General features: G+C 36.4%; 1 protein-coding gene across 2 annotated transcripts in view; it reads right to left on the bottom strand.

The window, feature by feature from the left end:
• LOC118190855 (carboxypeptidase D-like) overlaps positions 1-15,384 on the bottom strand; it is a 164,044-nt gene that overhangs the window by 18,682 nt on the left and 129,978 nt on the right. For both annotated transcript variants that reach the window (XM_085813148.1, XM_085813149.1), the window contains exons 8-9: positions 11,135-11,277; positions 9,958-10,152 (exon numbers count right to left, since the gene is read on the bottom strand). In XM_085813148.1, coding sequence (XP_085669274.1) covers positions 9,958-10,152; positions 11,135-11,277 — 338 coding nt within the window. The remainder of the gene's footprint in view (positions 1-9,957; positions 10,153-11,134; positions 11,278-15,384) is intronic.

Raw genomic sequence — 15,384 nt, forward strand, 5'->3', positions numbered from 1 at the left:
TTCACAAGGAATTTGTTCTTAAAAGTCAGTCAGTGAATTCCATTTTGTATATAAAGACGTGTATAGTTATTAGAATTTTTTTCGGTGTCAGGGAACTAAAGAAATCCGCAATACCATCGGCGGAATTCGAACTTCGGACCTCCCAAATACGCGCCGAGTCTGTTTCCAGTTACACCACAAAGACACGCGGAAAAGAATGAGAAAATACCATAATACTTTTGAAGTGTTCAGCTATTCAGGCCTGAAAACGCTCAGTCGAATTATTTGTTTCTGCTACACAAGAAAGCACCGTCAAAGAGTTCCATTTTCGTTATACAATATTCATTAGATTTGGCATCTGTAGATTAGTTAGTTCTCTAAAGTGAAGTCTCATCTCAAAACTCATTATTTTGATAGCATTAAAGAGCTTCAGAGATTTAAAGAAAAATTCCAGAAAATGAGTTCTACGACGCAATATATAGTAGCTGTATGAGTGTGCCAAACATTGCAGAGACTTGTAAGGGTTGTATTATAATAATAGAATTCCTTGAAAGCTGGAATACTTCAGGAAAAAGCAGCGACTATTCGCTGAGTTCTTGTAACGTAAGTAAGAAGTGCAAAGAAAGGTTAAAATATCCTTTTATTCTAACTCAAAATATACTTACAGATGGCCCCTCTTAGACGCACAAGAAACCTCCACTTGGACTTTAACTCAAAATAGAAAACTAATCTAATGCTAAATAAAATTAACTAGCCGAAGCTGCACAGAACCAACTCGCGTTAATTGGCGCTAATTTAAGGATCACTGGCGTATACTAGCAGGCACATATTACGTACGGTCGTAAAATAACAAGCTTTAACTTACAGCAAAAACGTGGCCATTCCTCCTGAAATAACTCAGACTTCAGCTTAAATGCTTGTTTCTACCTTATTTACATAAAACATAATCCTGAAAACGCATTCCGGCAGGGAAACGTAGGTGGGAAATTAGAAGAAAAATGAAAGGCCTTGTTCTAAAATAAACATAACTATATTAAAAATAAAGTAAAAACCCTACAATATATTGAAGGTAAAAAAATAAGAATATTGCTTTTTTCAACTTTTGATTTTATAGGAACTTAATCTAGAACTCTGTAGACGCACTGGGTATGTGCGACTTTAGATTGATAAACATATTTGATTGAGACTGGTTTGATTTTCAGCACAAACAACATTTTTTCCCGCTGGAAAATTGTTTCTTGAAATGGATTAAATTAAGTTGTAGGGTTTATATTTATTTTAACTAACATTTATTTTAAGTTTAAACTATCTTTCCTGTCAAGCCTTACTTTCCCCTGGAATTGCCAATGCCAGAGTATGTAAATTTTAGTAGAACGCGCAAAGTATTCAAAATAGTCAGCGGAAGTAATCTGAGTTAAATAGAAGGGAAACGAGTTCGAAAGTGTGCTTTCTTGCTTCACGAGCGTGGAGGTGGCTAGTTAGAAATTGAAGAACCACGCGTTTCGGCCTGTGTGCTTGCCTCAATAGATGGTTAAATCTTTCAACGTAATATTCAGAAGTTTGTTGAATTGTCAGCGGTATCTTAGAACGCGGTTAGGTTAGTTACGTTTTAGAGAGCCTCGTAGGTAGTCACTTGTTATTATTCCTTTTTAGTTTCTTATTTTGATTTTACCCCCGGGTCGGCGTAGTTTGTGAGCGTCAAGAGCACGCATCTGTAATTCCTAAAGTTGAATAAAAAGGGATTTAAACCCTTCTCAAGACTTTGTATACTTTCTAGTTCATAGCAGTCACCAGTATTGTTGCGTGCAGGTTGGAAGCGCGCAACATTACATTGGCGCCCGAACACTTGTCGAACTGAAACGGCCGAAAACTGGATGGAAGCTGCTGGAAAATAACAAGAAATGGTAAGCCAATTGGAAGGATTTGGATACCTGGTCCAAACGATGAGAGCGTCAATCAAGCCAAACGTCAATTTCGACGGAAAAAATTCGGTGGCGATATTTCTAGAAGGCATCGAAAATCACTTCCAGCTCTACCTTGTGCCTGAAAGACAAAAAGTTGCCATCGCCACATCTGCACTAAGAGGACAGGCCTCGCTATGGTGGAAGAATATAGGCAAATTTTTATTAGGGGAATTCGGAGGCCAGGCATATACATTTGAAAATTTCAAAAAATCGTTATTAAAGGCCTTCCCCATAGTGAAAGACCGAGCAAGGCTAGAAGCCGAACTATATAGTTTTTATCAAAGGGATATAGAAGAGTTGACGGACTTTATTCTGCGAAAAATTAAGCTGACGGATATGCTGTATGGGAAGAAAACCGACGCGGAGATTATTGAAATAATCTTACCAAGATTGCTACCTGCTGTTCAAGATTACTTCGAAATTAGAAACCCAAGCACATTGCAGGAGCTCTTCGAATTGGCGGTCAAGTTCCAAAATCGCAGAATAGCGGAAAAAGCTAGAGGGGCATCGTATTCTCATAGTATCCGAAGGCAATCTTCAAATGAGCAGACCAGAAAAGCAAACCGCTCTTATGGGGGAAAGAGCTATCAAGCTAACTCATCGAAGCTCGAAGGTCAAGGCCCAAAAAGGAAATTTGAAAACAACCGTCCGCGTACTCAGAAGGCAGAAGTTGAAAGGAAAGCTTTAAACGAGTAGAGGGGCTTGTGAAAGCGAGGGTCCAGACCCCGGAAGTTTCGAAAAAAACCCTCAAGAAGATACTTAAATACGGTCGTCGTAAAAAACTCACAATTACCGATTATACAAGTTCTGGTTGGCGATGTACCAGTAGAAGCCCTCATCGATACAGGAGCCGAAGGTAATTTTATGAGTAATATTTTTTTTAAGAAGAATTTTGATAGGCTACAATTATTTAAAAATAAAAACACAAAAAATCATAGCAGCGCAAGGAAAAACTTGTCACTGTATTGGAAAATTATCTTTAAAAATACAGGTTGAAAAAGAAAGTATTAATTTTTGTAGTAAAACGTATTTTACTACTACTCACTTATTTTAGGTATGGAGTTTTTAAAAGCCGCGAAGGCCAAACTGAATTTTCAGGACAGTTCGATTGTGCTGGAGATGGACCGGAGGGTGGTGGAACCAGTGGAACAACCGCAAGTCGACCTTAGCCATTTGAATGACCATGAAAGCCAAGCCATCTAGCAAGTGGTGAGTACTTTTTCAAACTTGTTTTGAGAACGGCCTGGTAGTTGTCAAATAGTAACGCATGAGATACAGTTAACTACCGACAAACCCTGTAGGACTAAACCTTATCGCTATGATAAACAGAAAGAGCAAATCATAGAAGAACATATTCAGGAAATGTTAAAGAACCAAATAATAACGCCTATAAATAGTGAGTACGCGAGTCCAGTCGTACTACGTAGGAAAAAGAACGAGTTTCCTCCTTCGGATAAAAGGGCTTGGAGGTTTGCTATCGATTACAGAAAACTTAATAGTTTTACTAAATTCCCAGTTTACCCTTTGCCGGTTATAGAGGAAATTATTAGAAAGATTAAATCTACAAGATACATGACTACGTTAGACTTAACGTCTGGCTACTATCAAATAGCTATGAGACTCGAAGACATACATAAAACCGCGTTTATCACAAAATCGGGCACTTATGTATTTTTACGCATGCCCTTTGGGTTGTGTGGGGCCCCGTCAACATTCCAGAGAGCTATGGACATTGTTCTAAAGCCTGCCCTAGGAAAATCGACTTTAATCTATTTAGATGATATAATTATAACGAGTAGTACGTTGGAACAACATATTAAAAACCTAGAAGAAGTTTTTAAATTATTAAAAGAGGCCGGTCTTACAATTAACGCCTCAAAATGCAAGTTCGCAACTAAAGAACTTAAATATCTGGGTTATAAAATTTCGCAAAAGGGTATAGAAACTCAAGATTCAAAAATAAAAGCCATCAAGAATTTTGCCACCTCCCAACACCACCAAGAAACTTTCTTCTTTCCTTGGGTTATGTTCTTATTATCGGTTATTCATAAAAAATTTTGCTAATATTGTTGAACCCTTGTTAGTAATTAAAAGAAAGAAAAGTAAATTGACGTGGACAGCAGAAGCAAATACCGCATTTGAAAGGTTAAAAGAAGCGCTCATCAATGCCCCTGTTTTGAAATTCCCGGAGGGGGACGAAAACCTGGAAATTGCAGCGGATGCGTCGGACTATGCTGTGGGTGCTGTTCTCATGCAAAATGGCCATCCTTTGGCATTCTTTAGTAAAACGTTGAACCCTACACAAAGGAATTATACAGCTACAGAGAGAGAAACATTAGCCGTATTAATGGCTGTACACAAATTTCGAGTTTATTACGGCAAAGCGCCAGTAACAGTCTTTTCGGATCATGCGGCTGTTGGTAGACTTTACTCGGGGAAAAACCTAACGCCCAGGTTTAACACGATGGGCTTTAAAACTTCAAGAATATAATCTCATAATTAAATATAAACCGGGTAAGGAAAACAATGTAGCTGACGCACTTTCTCGTATAAAACTGGACGATGAAGGAAATGAACTCAAATGCGCTGTGTTGACTTCAAAAATTTTAGATTCTAGAGAAACAATTATTGCTGAATTGAAAGCTGATCCTGAATTTGGAAGTATCTATGCATATTTGAAAGACCCCGAAAGCTTTGAGCACACAGATATCGATGCGATAAGAAATAGAGCAGAAAACTATGAAAAAATAGATAATTTATTATTTTATACGAAAACAACAAACGAAAATCTTGAGTACAAACCAGTCATCCCAGCCTCGCTTCGATTAAGCATTTTGAAGGAATTACACGACGCGAAAACAGCGGGTCATTTAGGGGTCAGAAAGACTTTTAAAAGGGTACGCGAAGCGGTATATTTCCCGCAATTATACAAAATAGTAACTGCGTATGTCAGGTCCTGCAATCAATGTCAGTTAATAAATGATATTAATTACAGCCCGGCCGGGTACTTAAATAGCATTCGCGCTACATTTCCGAATGAAATTTTAGGCATAGATCTTCTTGGTCCTTTCCCCCAGAGTGAGTTAAATAAAAATCGTTTTCTTTTAGTAATAGTAGATCATTTTTCAAAATGGACAGAAATTGTTCCACTTAAACGCGCGTCAGCCAAAACAGTCGCAGATGCATTCTTACACAGACACATTTTAAAATACGGTGCACCGATAATAGGCATTAGCGATAACGGTAAACAATTCGTTAGCCAAATATTTGAAAACATTTGCATTGGACTTGGCATACGCCATATCAAAATGGTTCCGTATATACCACAGGCAAACATAGCAGAAAGAGTTAATTAAAATATTGTAAAAATAATTCGAAGTTATGTTAGCACACATCACAAGCGCTGGGATGGCTACATAAATGAGTTAGCTTATGCTTTAAGAACGGCAAATAACGATACTACGGGAAAAACTCCAGCAGAATTATTTTTAGGACGGAAGTTAATTACGCCATTAGATAAATTATTCTTTGTGGAACAAAGAGAGCAAGAATTTAAACAAAAAGATGTGCAAAAACTTATTGACCAGGCAACTAAAAGCTCGGATACGGCAAGAAATAGACAATTATCCTATGATAGAAAACGCCGTGAAGCAGATTTTAAAGTTGGGGATAAAGTGTTGAAGCGGAAATTTTCTTTATCAAGTGCCGCAGACAATTTTACTGCAAAGTTAGCTCCAAAATTTGAAGGCCCTTATGTAATTCAGGAAATCAAGGGAGTCGTATTGTACCTTAAGAACGAGAGAGGGGAAATCTGTAAAGCAAGTCCCGAGCAGGTGAGAAAATATTATAATCAAAATGATTTTGAAATCTTTAAAAGTTTCTTGCAGGACTCAAGCGTAAAAGAAGTGCAAGGTCAAGAAGTAACGTCACCCGCTCCACCACCCAAGAAGCACAGAACTGAAGAGAAACCTATCCCTTCTACAAGTCATGCGACGGTACCAAAAAGAAGAAAGGAAAACGTTCAGACTCCAGCATTTAAGAAATACAACAAAGCAACGCCGCCGTGTAAAGAATCTTTGGTAGAGAGGAAAAGATCAGTTACAACGTACCGCAGTAGAATTTCTACATCGAGCAAAACGCTTCCAGGGCCAGAGTGTCAGGTGCAAACAAGGCCGCCGTTCCCGAGAACGAAAAGACAGGAGGAGGAACGAAAAGACCACCACCAACAGAAGAAATTCAAGCATGATTCCAGACCGGAAGACGCCAAGACCAGCCGTCCAGGGGCAAAACAGAAAAGACAGCAAACCGACGACTACCACTCCAAGAGGCCAGCATGCAGAGGGCGAAAAAGAAATATCAACATGGACGACACTCGAAGGACACAAAGGGGAAGACTGACGTCGATGAAATCCATATCGTGGGAGCAGTTCTGCCAGAAGAGGATGACGGAGTTCCAATCATCGAAAACTCAAACAAAGATAAGTTAAAATCTTCTATAATTTTTTTTTCTTTTGTTCCGAAATGTCATGCGTAAATACGAAGTTCTATGTTTTGACGGAAGTCAATTTGTCTCGGTTGAGATTTAGTTTTGTTTTACTTTATTTAGCTAAGGCAAAAGTATTATTTTCTTTAAGTATAAAATCTAAGAACAAGCAGTTTCTGTTGGTCGAAAGACTAATTCTGTTATGTTAAAGCCAAAATTTGGCCGAAGATAAAAATAACTTCGTATACTCGTATTAATAAGAAATTTAGTTTCAGTGCCGCCAGCTTGGTGAAGAATGCGTGAAGTAAAAATTTATTTTTCTCTTATTCATTTTATGGTAATTTGTGAAAATCATATGTATTAGAATTTTGTAAATATACATAAATACTCGAAAGTTATGTAAAAGTAGAATTTAGTCTAGAAGCATAAAATTTTGGATGCTAAAAGTAAATGCTCAAAAGAAATGAATTCAAATTTAAGTATTAAACTGTAGATAAAATCATGCTGTAGAGCGAAAGCCTGCATGTCTAAAGATGAATGAGGGGGAATTTAGAATGAATGTGTTTTGTAGGGTTCTCCACCTACACTTGAATTTTAAGAATGTTAAAATAGCTCATCGAGTTTTAGAATGTCGAGTAAGGTTTGTCTATTTGGTCGTTGAATTCTAACAAATCATTGTGGTTAGGGGAAGTGTTGCAATACTAAAACACGAATATTTCCGTTTGACACCACACATGGTGGAGAGCCAGGGTAAAGTTAAATTCATGTTTGAATACTTGAATGAATGTGAATTAAGCAGTAACTAAGGAAAATAAATCGATCAAAAACAAAAACTTATTCAGTGTCAAGAAAGTGTAAATTATAATGTATTTAGAAAGATACTGATACTTATTCCTTCCAGATGCTGGAAGGAAGAGAACAGACTGATTGCTGAAGTCCAGGAAAGGTTGCTGTAAGAAGAGAGGGTTAAATAAGTATCTACAGAAATTTATTCCACCTTTTGTGAGAAAACAGTTTTCTTTATGTAAACGAGGCTCTTAAATTTTAGTTCAGAATTGTGGAAACTTTTCAACAGGTCGTTTCTAGGACCTGCTTCCAAGTTTACCAAATTATGGCAGCGGCAAATGTAGGGTTTATATTTATTTTAACTAACATTTATTTTAAGTTTAAACAATCTTTCCTGTCAAGCCTTACTTTCCCCTAGAATTGCCAATGCCAGAGTATGTAAATTTTAGTAGAACGCGCAAAGTATTCAAAATAGTCAGCGGAAGTAATCTGAGTTAAATAGAAGAGAAACGTGTTCGAAAGTGTGCTTTCTTGCTTCACGAGCGTGGAGGTGGCTAGTTAGAAATTGAAGAACCACGCGCTTCGGCCTGTGTGCTTGCCTCGGTAGATAGTTAAATCTTTCAACGTAATATTCAGAAGTTTGCTGAATTGTCAGCGGTATCTTAGAACGCGGTTAGGTTAGTTACGTTTTAGAGAGCCTCGTAGGTAGTCACTTGTTATTATTCCTTTTTAGTTTCTTATTTTGATTTTACCGCCGGGTCGGCGTAGTTTGAGAGCGTTAAGAGCACGCATCTGTAATTTCTAAAGTTGAATAAAAAGGGATTTAAACCCTTCTCAAGACTTTGTATACTTTCCAGTTCATAGCAGTCACCACTATTGTTGCGTGCAGGTTGGAAGCGCGCAACATTACAAAGTTATTAATATACATAAAATGTATGAAACAGCTTCAAATTTATGATAAAAGGACATGCAAAAGAGCTCAGAATATGTTTATTAGTACAAAAGACACCAACAAAAAGTGTTACAACATGCAAAATATAATTTACACGGAAATTGTTAATAAGCATTAAGACCGACACCAAAACATGCATGTTTGCAAACAAACAAAGAAAAAAAATCAGCGTGCTCTATTAAAAGAAATTTTAATGAATTAAATACAAATGATTCAAGTTAAACAAAAGAAATTCAGGATAAAATTAGTAATACTGAAGTTGAATTACGAGTACATAAATTGTGAACACAATAAAACAATCAAAGAATATTTACACCTGCAATTTAAAAAACAATATATTTATAAAAAGTATTTCTTTAGTTGAAAGAGAAAAGTTAACAGTGTATAACATAACCACAGTCATGCAAAGAACATAAAAACCACAAGTATAAAAACAGTTGTGCAATAAAGAAATTTGGTATTTTGTACTACTGAGATATAAATAGTTATGAGATTTTATTAATTTTATGAATATGTCACATTTACAAATATGTACCTGTACAATAACTGGATGAATAAAAAGTAACAAAATCTATGATATCGCAATAATCTAGAGTGTGAAAATCGATTAATCACAGCAAATATTTTATGGTTTGCATTCAGTAATTAATGCACTATTTTCGTTGTATCGCAGTAAAAGACTGTTTGTTAAAATGTAGCAGAAAATTAAAAATTGTGATAAAAGGTTATTACACTTAAGGTTAAAATCCGGAATAAATGTAATAACCAATATTTCTGTTATCTGCTACTATGGCGAATATTTCTTCCAAATAGTTGAAATCTGTAAAAAATTAAATTTTGACCTGCAAAAAATAATGTGGCACTGGCCAATCCACCAATCGCAACCCACCAACTTCCTCTCGCCTGTTTTATCAGATAATAATGCTGTACCTGGAATTAGTGTAACGTTAAAGGTAAGGTTTCTTTATGAGACTTGTACTGGTCAATGAAGAACAGAAGATACAATTACTGATATCAGATGTCTAATTCAGAATGGAGCAGCTAGTCCTCCAACTTCAATATCTGTGTTGTGTATGTGTTAATTCTATAAAATTTAGCTTGAATTTGCCTTTTAACACATGCTGTAAAAAGCAGTTTGTTTTTATGCTGCATATTTTCAAGTCATGTCCTTTTTATTCAACTTTTTTTTATTTATGGTAATGTTTATTAATTATTTGTGCCAGACTTTGAACATAGGAGATATTTACATTTGAAAAGTCTGTCTACAATGTTAATTATTTTGAAAATCAATGATAATAAATTACAAGATCTTTAGAGCAGTGCGAAAGAAACTGCGCATATTTTTAAAAATAATTCGAAGACTTAAACCGATACATATATTTTTAATATTTCTGTTTCTTGAATCTTCCTTTTTAATTTCGATAAACATATTCGGTGGGACAGGTAGAATGAAAAATCCTTCACTAATTATCTTAAAAAAGATTCACATAGGAAAAAAATGTGTATTTTAATTAAATAACACCTCTCAAGAAGTTAAGCTTCCAAAGCAACACAATTTCAAGCAATAACTGATGTAAAACATTAATGGGCATTGCAGCAGACGCAAAATTCGAATGTAAATCGCCTACGATACTTAAATAAAAATTTTTGTAACCGGAAGTAGCGTTGCGGGTTGAATCTTCTTCCATTGTTGTGTTGATGGTCGATTCAGTTTCATCAAGCATGAATGTGGTATTGGGATTCAAAGATTTTGGAAGTGGAAAGGGGGATAAAGTAGTGACTGTTTCATTTACCGTAAATGTAGGCCAGACTCCTTTAATGGACGATGCCGTATTATGTGTAGAGGGGAAGGAATTACGCACTGATGTATAATCACTTCTTGGCTCATAATACGTAGACGCTTGCGGATATAAGGTAATATTTTGTATTGTGACCCCTTTGGCTACTGGAAAAGTGACTTCGACAGGATCGTAACCTTCAGCTTGCGCCTGAAACAAAAATAAAGAAATTAAACAAAATATTATGGCTTACCTTAAAAGTTAAAACATTCCAAACAAATAAATTTTAGTAATTGTAGGGTTATTACTATTAATTTTTACTAACCAGCTGTTTTATGTTTGGGATCTTTACTCTCACTTCTCCTTTACGTTTCGCTACCAGAATGTAAATGAGGTAGAAAGAGAAAATATTTAAAGGAAGGTGTCGAGAGTGTAATTCAAAGCGTGTTCTGTCTCTCGAGGTCACTTTAGTACGTTCCCTCTAGCTCAGATAAGATTTGCTGCAGTGTTCGAATTGGTATTATAATTGCCGATATTTGAATACCTCCACCAGTTAGGCGTGTGAGCCAGTTTCGCGTTAAATTGATTTGTAGCATTTGGCTACTAGCTTACTTAACTTTAAATTTTACATTTGACTGTTATTTTAAGTTTACATCGCCACAAGTAAATGGCTGGATTTTAAGCACGGATCGTGCTTATATGTTCCAGTTCTGATTTAATAAAAAAAGTTTGCTTTAAAACCTTCGTAAGACTTGGTAGTTCTGTCCAGATTGAGCGATAATTCTCTTAACGTCTGTTAGGAGTTTGATACTAGTTTATGCTACCGAAACACGTCAAACTTTATGAAATATATTTAAATAATAGGATATTATTTTTTAAATTCCAGCTTAACACTTGAATGATGTCATAAGATGCTATATGCATTGTAAAACAGGCGAGTTTATGAAAAAATAGTTACATTCTTAACATAATTAGGAATGATTACTGGTATACAGTATACAAACTAATGAATACATAGCAGTGCTATTGAACAATACATTATTATACTGTTTGGATGCTTTTTTGAAATTATCTTTTATTTGTAAGTTGCATTTTAAAGTTCAAGATTTCTGAGCGGTTTCTCATTAGTGGTATTTTATTACATTCCCATTGCAAATATGAAATACCACAGGAACTTAATACATCTACTAACTTGGATAGTGTAGGTTCCTGGGCGTAAAATACGCCAATATTCTCCTCGCCGTGTAGTTCTTGAACCGAATTTTCTCCCTTTCACGTCGATGGATGCATTGAAGACGGGGTTCTTGTCTGGATCTGTCACTTGACCCCATACTCCTGAAAGTATACAAAATCCATATAACAGGAATGCAACATACATAATTAACTTATTCGCGGAGCAACTATGAACTTTCGCTACATCGAATTCAGTAAGAAACTGAAAATACAATGTCGTGGCAACCACCTCGCTAATAACGACTTCATCTAAAAACGATTAGTACGTCTTAAAACACAACCAAATATTGGTATAAAGCACCATTTCTCTAATACAAAAATCTTGACAAAACTTTATGGAAAATTTTCATCATCAAACAGAAAATAATAACAAAACTTTAAAATCATTTACTGCCAATTTAATTTTAAGCTATCTGAAATGATATTTTACACAGAATATATTATAAAAATAATAAAATATAATTATGATTAAAATTACATAATAACGATGGTTATGACAACACGACTAATTTAATTACCGACTTTTTACGATGATATATTAGTTACTATATAAAATAATCTATATTAATAACTGGTACATGAAATAGTTCTAGTTAATAATAATAAAGTAATGTATAACTATACGAAATAAAAATTCCGTAAATAATAATAAATTTTCTGTAATTGTGTCTTAAGTCATTTTAATGTGGCAGAGGACACAATGATTATCTGCCTAATGGAAGGGATGCTTAAAGAAAACCGACTCGTATATACGTTATATATGGGGAACATTCAGAAAATCACCTATCCAATCATTTCATTCTAGCATTCAGCGATTTTAACCATTCAGCCACTGGTGGGCTATCGTCTAACAGCACCATCGCAAATGGGACCTTCGGACGTAACTGAAGTCGGTCAGCTGGAAATTCAGGACTGCATAACATGGCCAAAAGTGCACTCACAGCTACGAGGTCAAACTTTCTCAATATAAGCGGTGATTTTGTGTTTGTCCGTTCCAGTCTTTGATGATATTTTATCCCTTAATAATGGAAGATTTGCGAATGTTATCAGTTATTTAACACTCCGAGCTGCAATTCTTAAACCATGTCCAGCTGAATTAGAGGATAAAAATCTTCAGGGCAGCAAGTTTTAAGACGAGTAAAGAAAACCTTATTTGTGAAATATTTAAGTGACTTTCTGATGTTAGAGACTCCGAATTTTAGAGAGAGTTTATCAACTTATAATATTCTTCCTAATTCTGTGTGTAAAATTATGATTGTTACGACCAATCAGTAGATTTGAGAAGCCAATTTAGTTTTCCAATATACCGCATATAAAAGTACTACATTTTTTATTTAACATCCGAGCAGCCCGGATGGTATACTGATTAGGGAAGCCGACTACGATACGGAAAGGTCCGAGTTCGAATCCCGAAGAAGGCATGGATGTAAATTGTCTTGTCTCCTCATAGAAGGTAATGGTGGTCGCCTATTAGGTGCTTCCATCATAAAATGACTACCGCTTTCGGCCTTAGTAGTGGCAAAAGCCTGAAAATAGATAGTGCCTGCCATTAAAAAACAAAGAAAAAAATAACATTCGAAAGCCCTAAATGGAACATCATTTGACTCCTTAGAAAAACGCACGACGTTAGAATACAGTTCAATTTTCACCCCAGTATATTGGTCTGGAATGTATCGGCAAGACACAAGGAATGTTAAGCTACATTCTATAACAAAAAAAATCGACGCACCAAAAAGAAGGAATCATCCGATTGCTTTGAAATTTCGTATGCATGAATATTTTAACTAAATATGCAAATGATTAAAATTTGGTGTCCAATGAATGAATAGTGCGATCTCCAGCGCGTCGGTACTGCGCATCCAGCGGATGTACATAAAGAGATGTTCTTGAACTGTTGTTAAAAAATTTCTGTTGCATTGCTATTTAGGATACCTTTCAAGGACTGAAAAAATGCCTCGTTGCATGATTCGAGCTCATTACGAGCAACTGCCAGCATTTGAAAGAGGTCGTATGATTGGATTGAAAGAGGGAGGTTGCTCAAATTGGAGAATCGCTCGTCATATGAGTCGAAGCGATGCGACGATTAGAAGATGCTGGCAAGAATGGAAGGACAATGGCAGATTTCAGCGTCATGATGGTAACGATCGACCTAGGGCCACAACAGATCGGGAAGACACAGTGATTGTCAGATCAGTTGTCACAGCGCCTGATTCATCGCTATTAACCATCAGACGTGCGACCCGCACACGAGTGTCCACTATGGCCATTCACAAACAGCTGACAGAGCGAAATCTACGCTCATACCAACAGTTACGCCACCTGCCACTCACGCCTGCACACTCTCGAGCCAGATTACAGTGGTGCTTGGCTCGATGAAGTTGGAATGATGCTGACTGGAAACGTATAGTCTTTAGCAACAACAAATCCCGCTTCCAACTGCATCGTGAAGATAATCGAAGACGTGTCTGGATACGCTCAGAGCCGCGTACCGATCCTGTTTTGACTACAGCACGCCACACAAGCCCTCAACCAGAAGTTATGGTTTGGGGTGCCATTTCTCTTGATAGCCATACCTCATTGGTCGTCATTAGCGGCACACTTAAGCACAGCGGTTCGTTGACGACATTCTAAACCTGTTTTGCTACCGTTCCTTTTGCAGTACCCTGGCCTTATTTTTCAGCAAGATAATGCCAGACCACATATGGCACTTTTGCTATGAACCATCTTACAGCTTGTCAAATACTTCCTTAGCCAGCCAGATCGGCAGATCTCTTTCCCATCAAGCATGTCTGGGATATGATGGGAAGGCGACTGCATCTACCAGGGAATGCTGATGACCTTCCCCGACAGTTGGAGCAAATTTGGAAAACACCGCAAGAGACCATTCGGGAGCTTTATCAATCTATGCCAAGCTGTGTGGCAGCTTGCATTCAGGCTAGAGGTGGGTCAACACCTTATTGAGGTCGTTACTTTGTAACTATGTAACTCTGAAATAAATCATTCGATTGATATGAAATTTTAATCATTTTCTGTTCTGTACATTTTCTATTCTGTAATCTTCCTATCCACCAATTTTTGTCTCCATTGGTGCGCCGATTTTTTTTTTTTTTGTTTGTTTGTTATAGAGTGTATATTTCTTCTCGCTTCCACGATCGCCATAAAGATGTTATTTAAGAGATTTTAGAACTACTCGCAGTTAACATAAGACATTTTGATTTTTCTCATAATTCTTATATATGAATTTAATTTAACTTTCACTGAAACATGTATAGTACGTAACGATAATGTTCTTCTGATATGAGAAAAATAATTCCAAAATATATTGAAGTTGTTATCGAAGTTTACAATACGGCGAGGGAAGCACTACAGAGAACGAATCCATACACAACAGATTATTATGGAGCATATGCAGAAGTCGCTTTATGACAACGCTCAGGCCAGTTTTCTTCCGTATCATAATCCTATGGTCTCGATTCGCCTGTCTACGTAGGGTATGTTATACATTGTCGCATTCCTTGGCTTTCGTATTCAAAATACGGTAAACTTTGTCAAGGTGCCCATTTCCCTCACACGATCACTCCTGAAAGGGACTATAATATTTATGAGAAATTTAATAAATTTTAAATACTGAATTTTCTCTTTCTAAGACGACCAGCTGTAATGAAAATCAAAATCTTTTGGAACCGTGGATGGTCATTTTAAAGAAGCTCATAATTTTTCTTCGTATGTAACCCCTCTTTGATGAAACCCACAGCAGGCCACTAGCTACGATTAAATTAAGTTAAATTTTTGCTGCTGAATTGATTTACCAGTTGTGAACTCGAAGCAGATTAATAAAAATCGAAATTTTTACGAGTCTTAGCGATATGTAAAACATTCTTAGAGTATGCGCAGTCTTCGTATGCTTTCTTGTATACATTTGCTGAAGAAATAAAATTAAGATTCTCCGCTTGTAATAAAAAGCATACCAATGATCGATTGAATAAGACAGCTGAATGCCAGTAATGCGCGTCGGGTTCAGTCAAGAGTCTGCATAAGTTCCCCCCCCCAATGGTTTGCACCATATGTAAGATGATTATGAGCTAATAATCAGTAGAAAATCCGCCAGGAAGACGTTTCTGTCATTAAACAACATACAATGCTCTAACCCAATCCAACTGCACTTGTAGAGTTACACTTGATCTGGTAAAGCTATTTCAGTCTAATAAC

Source organism: Stegodyphus dumicola, chromosome 3 (assembly GCF_044657685.1).
Source record: "Stegodyphus dumicola isolate Sdum_Otavi_A_Nest chromosome 3, ASM4465768v1".
In the NCBI taxonomy this organism is placed as follows: Eukaryota; Metazoa; Arthropoda; class Arachnida; order Araneae; family Eresidae; genus Stegodyphus; species Stegodyphus dumicola.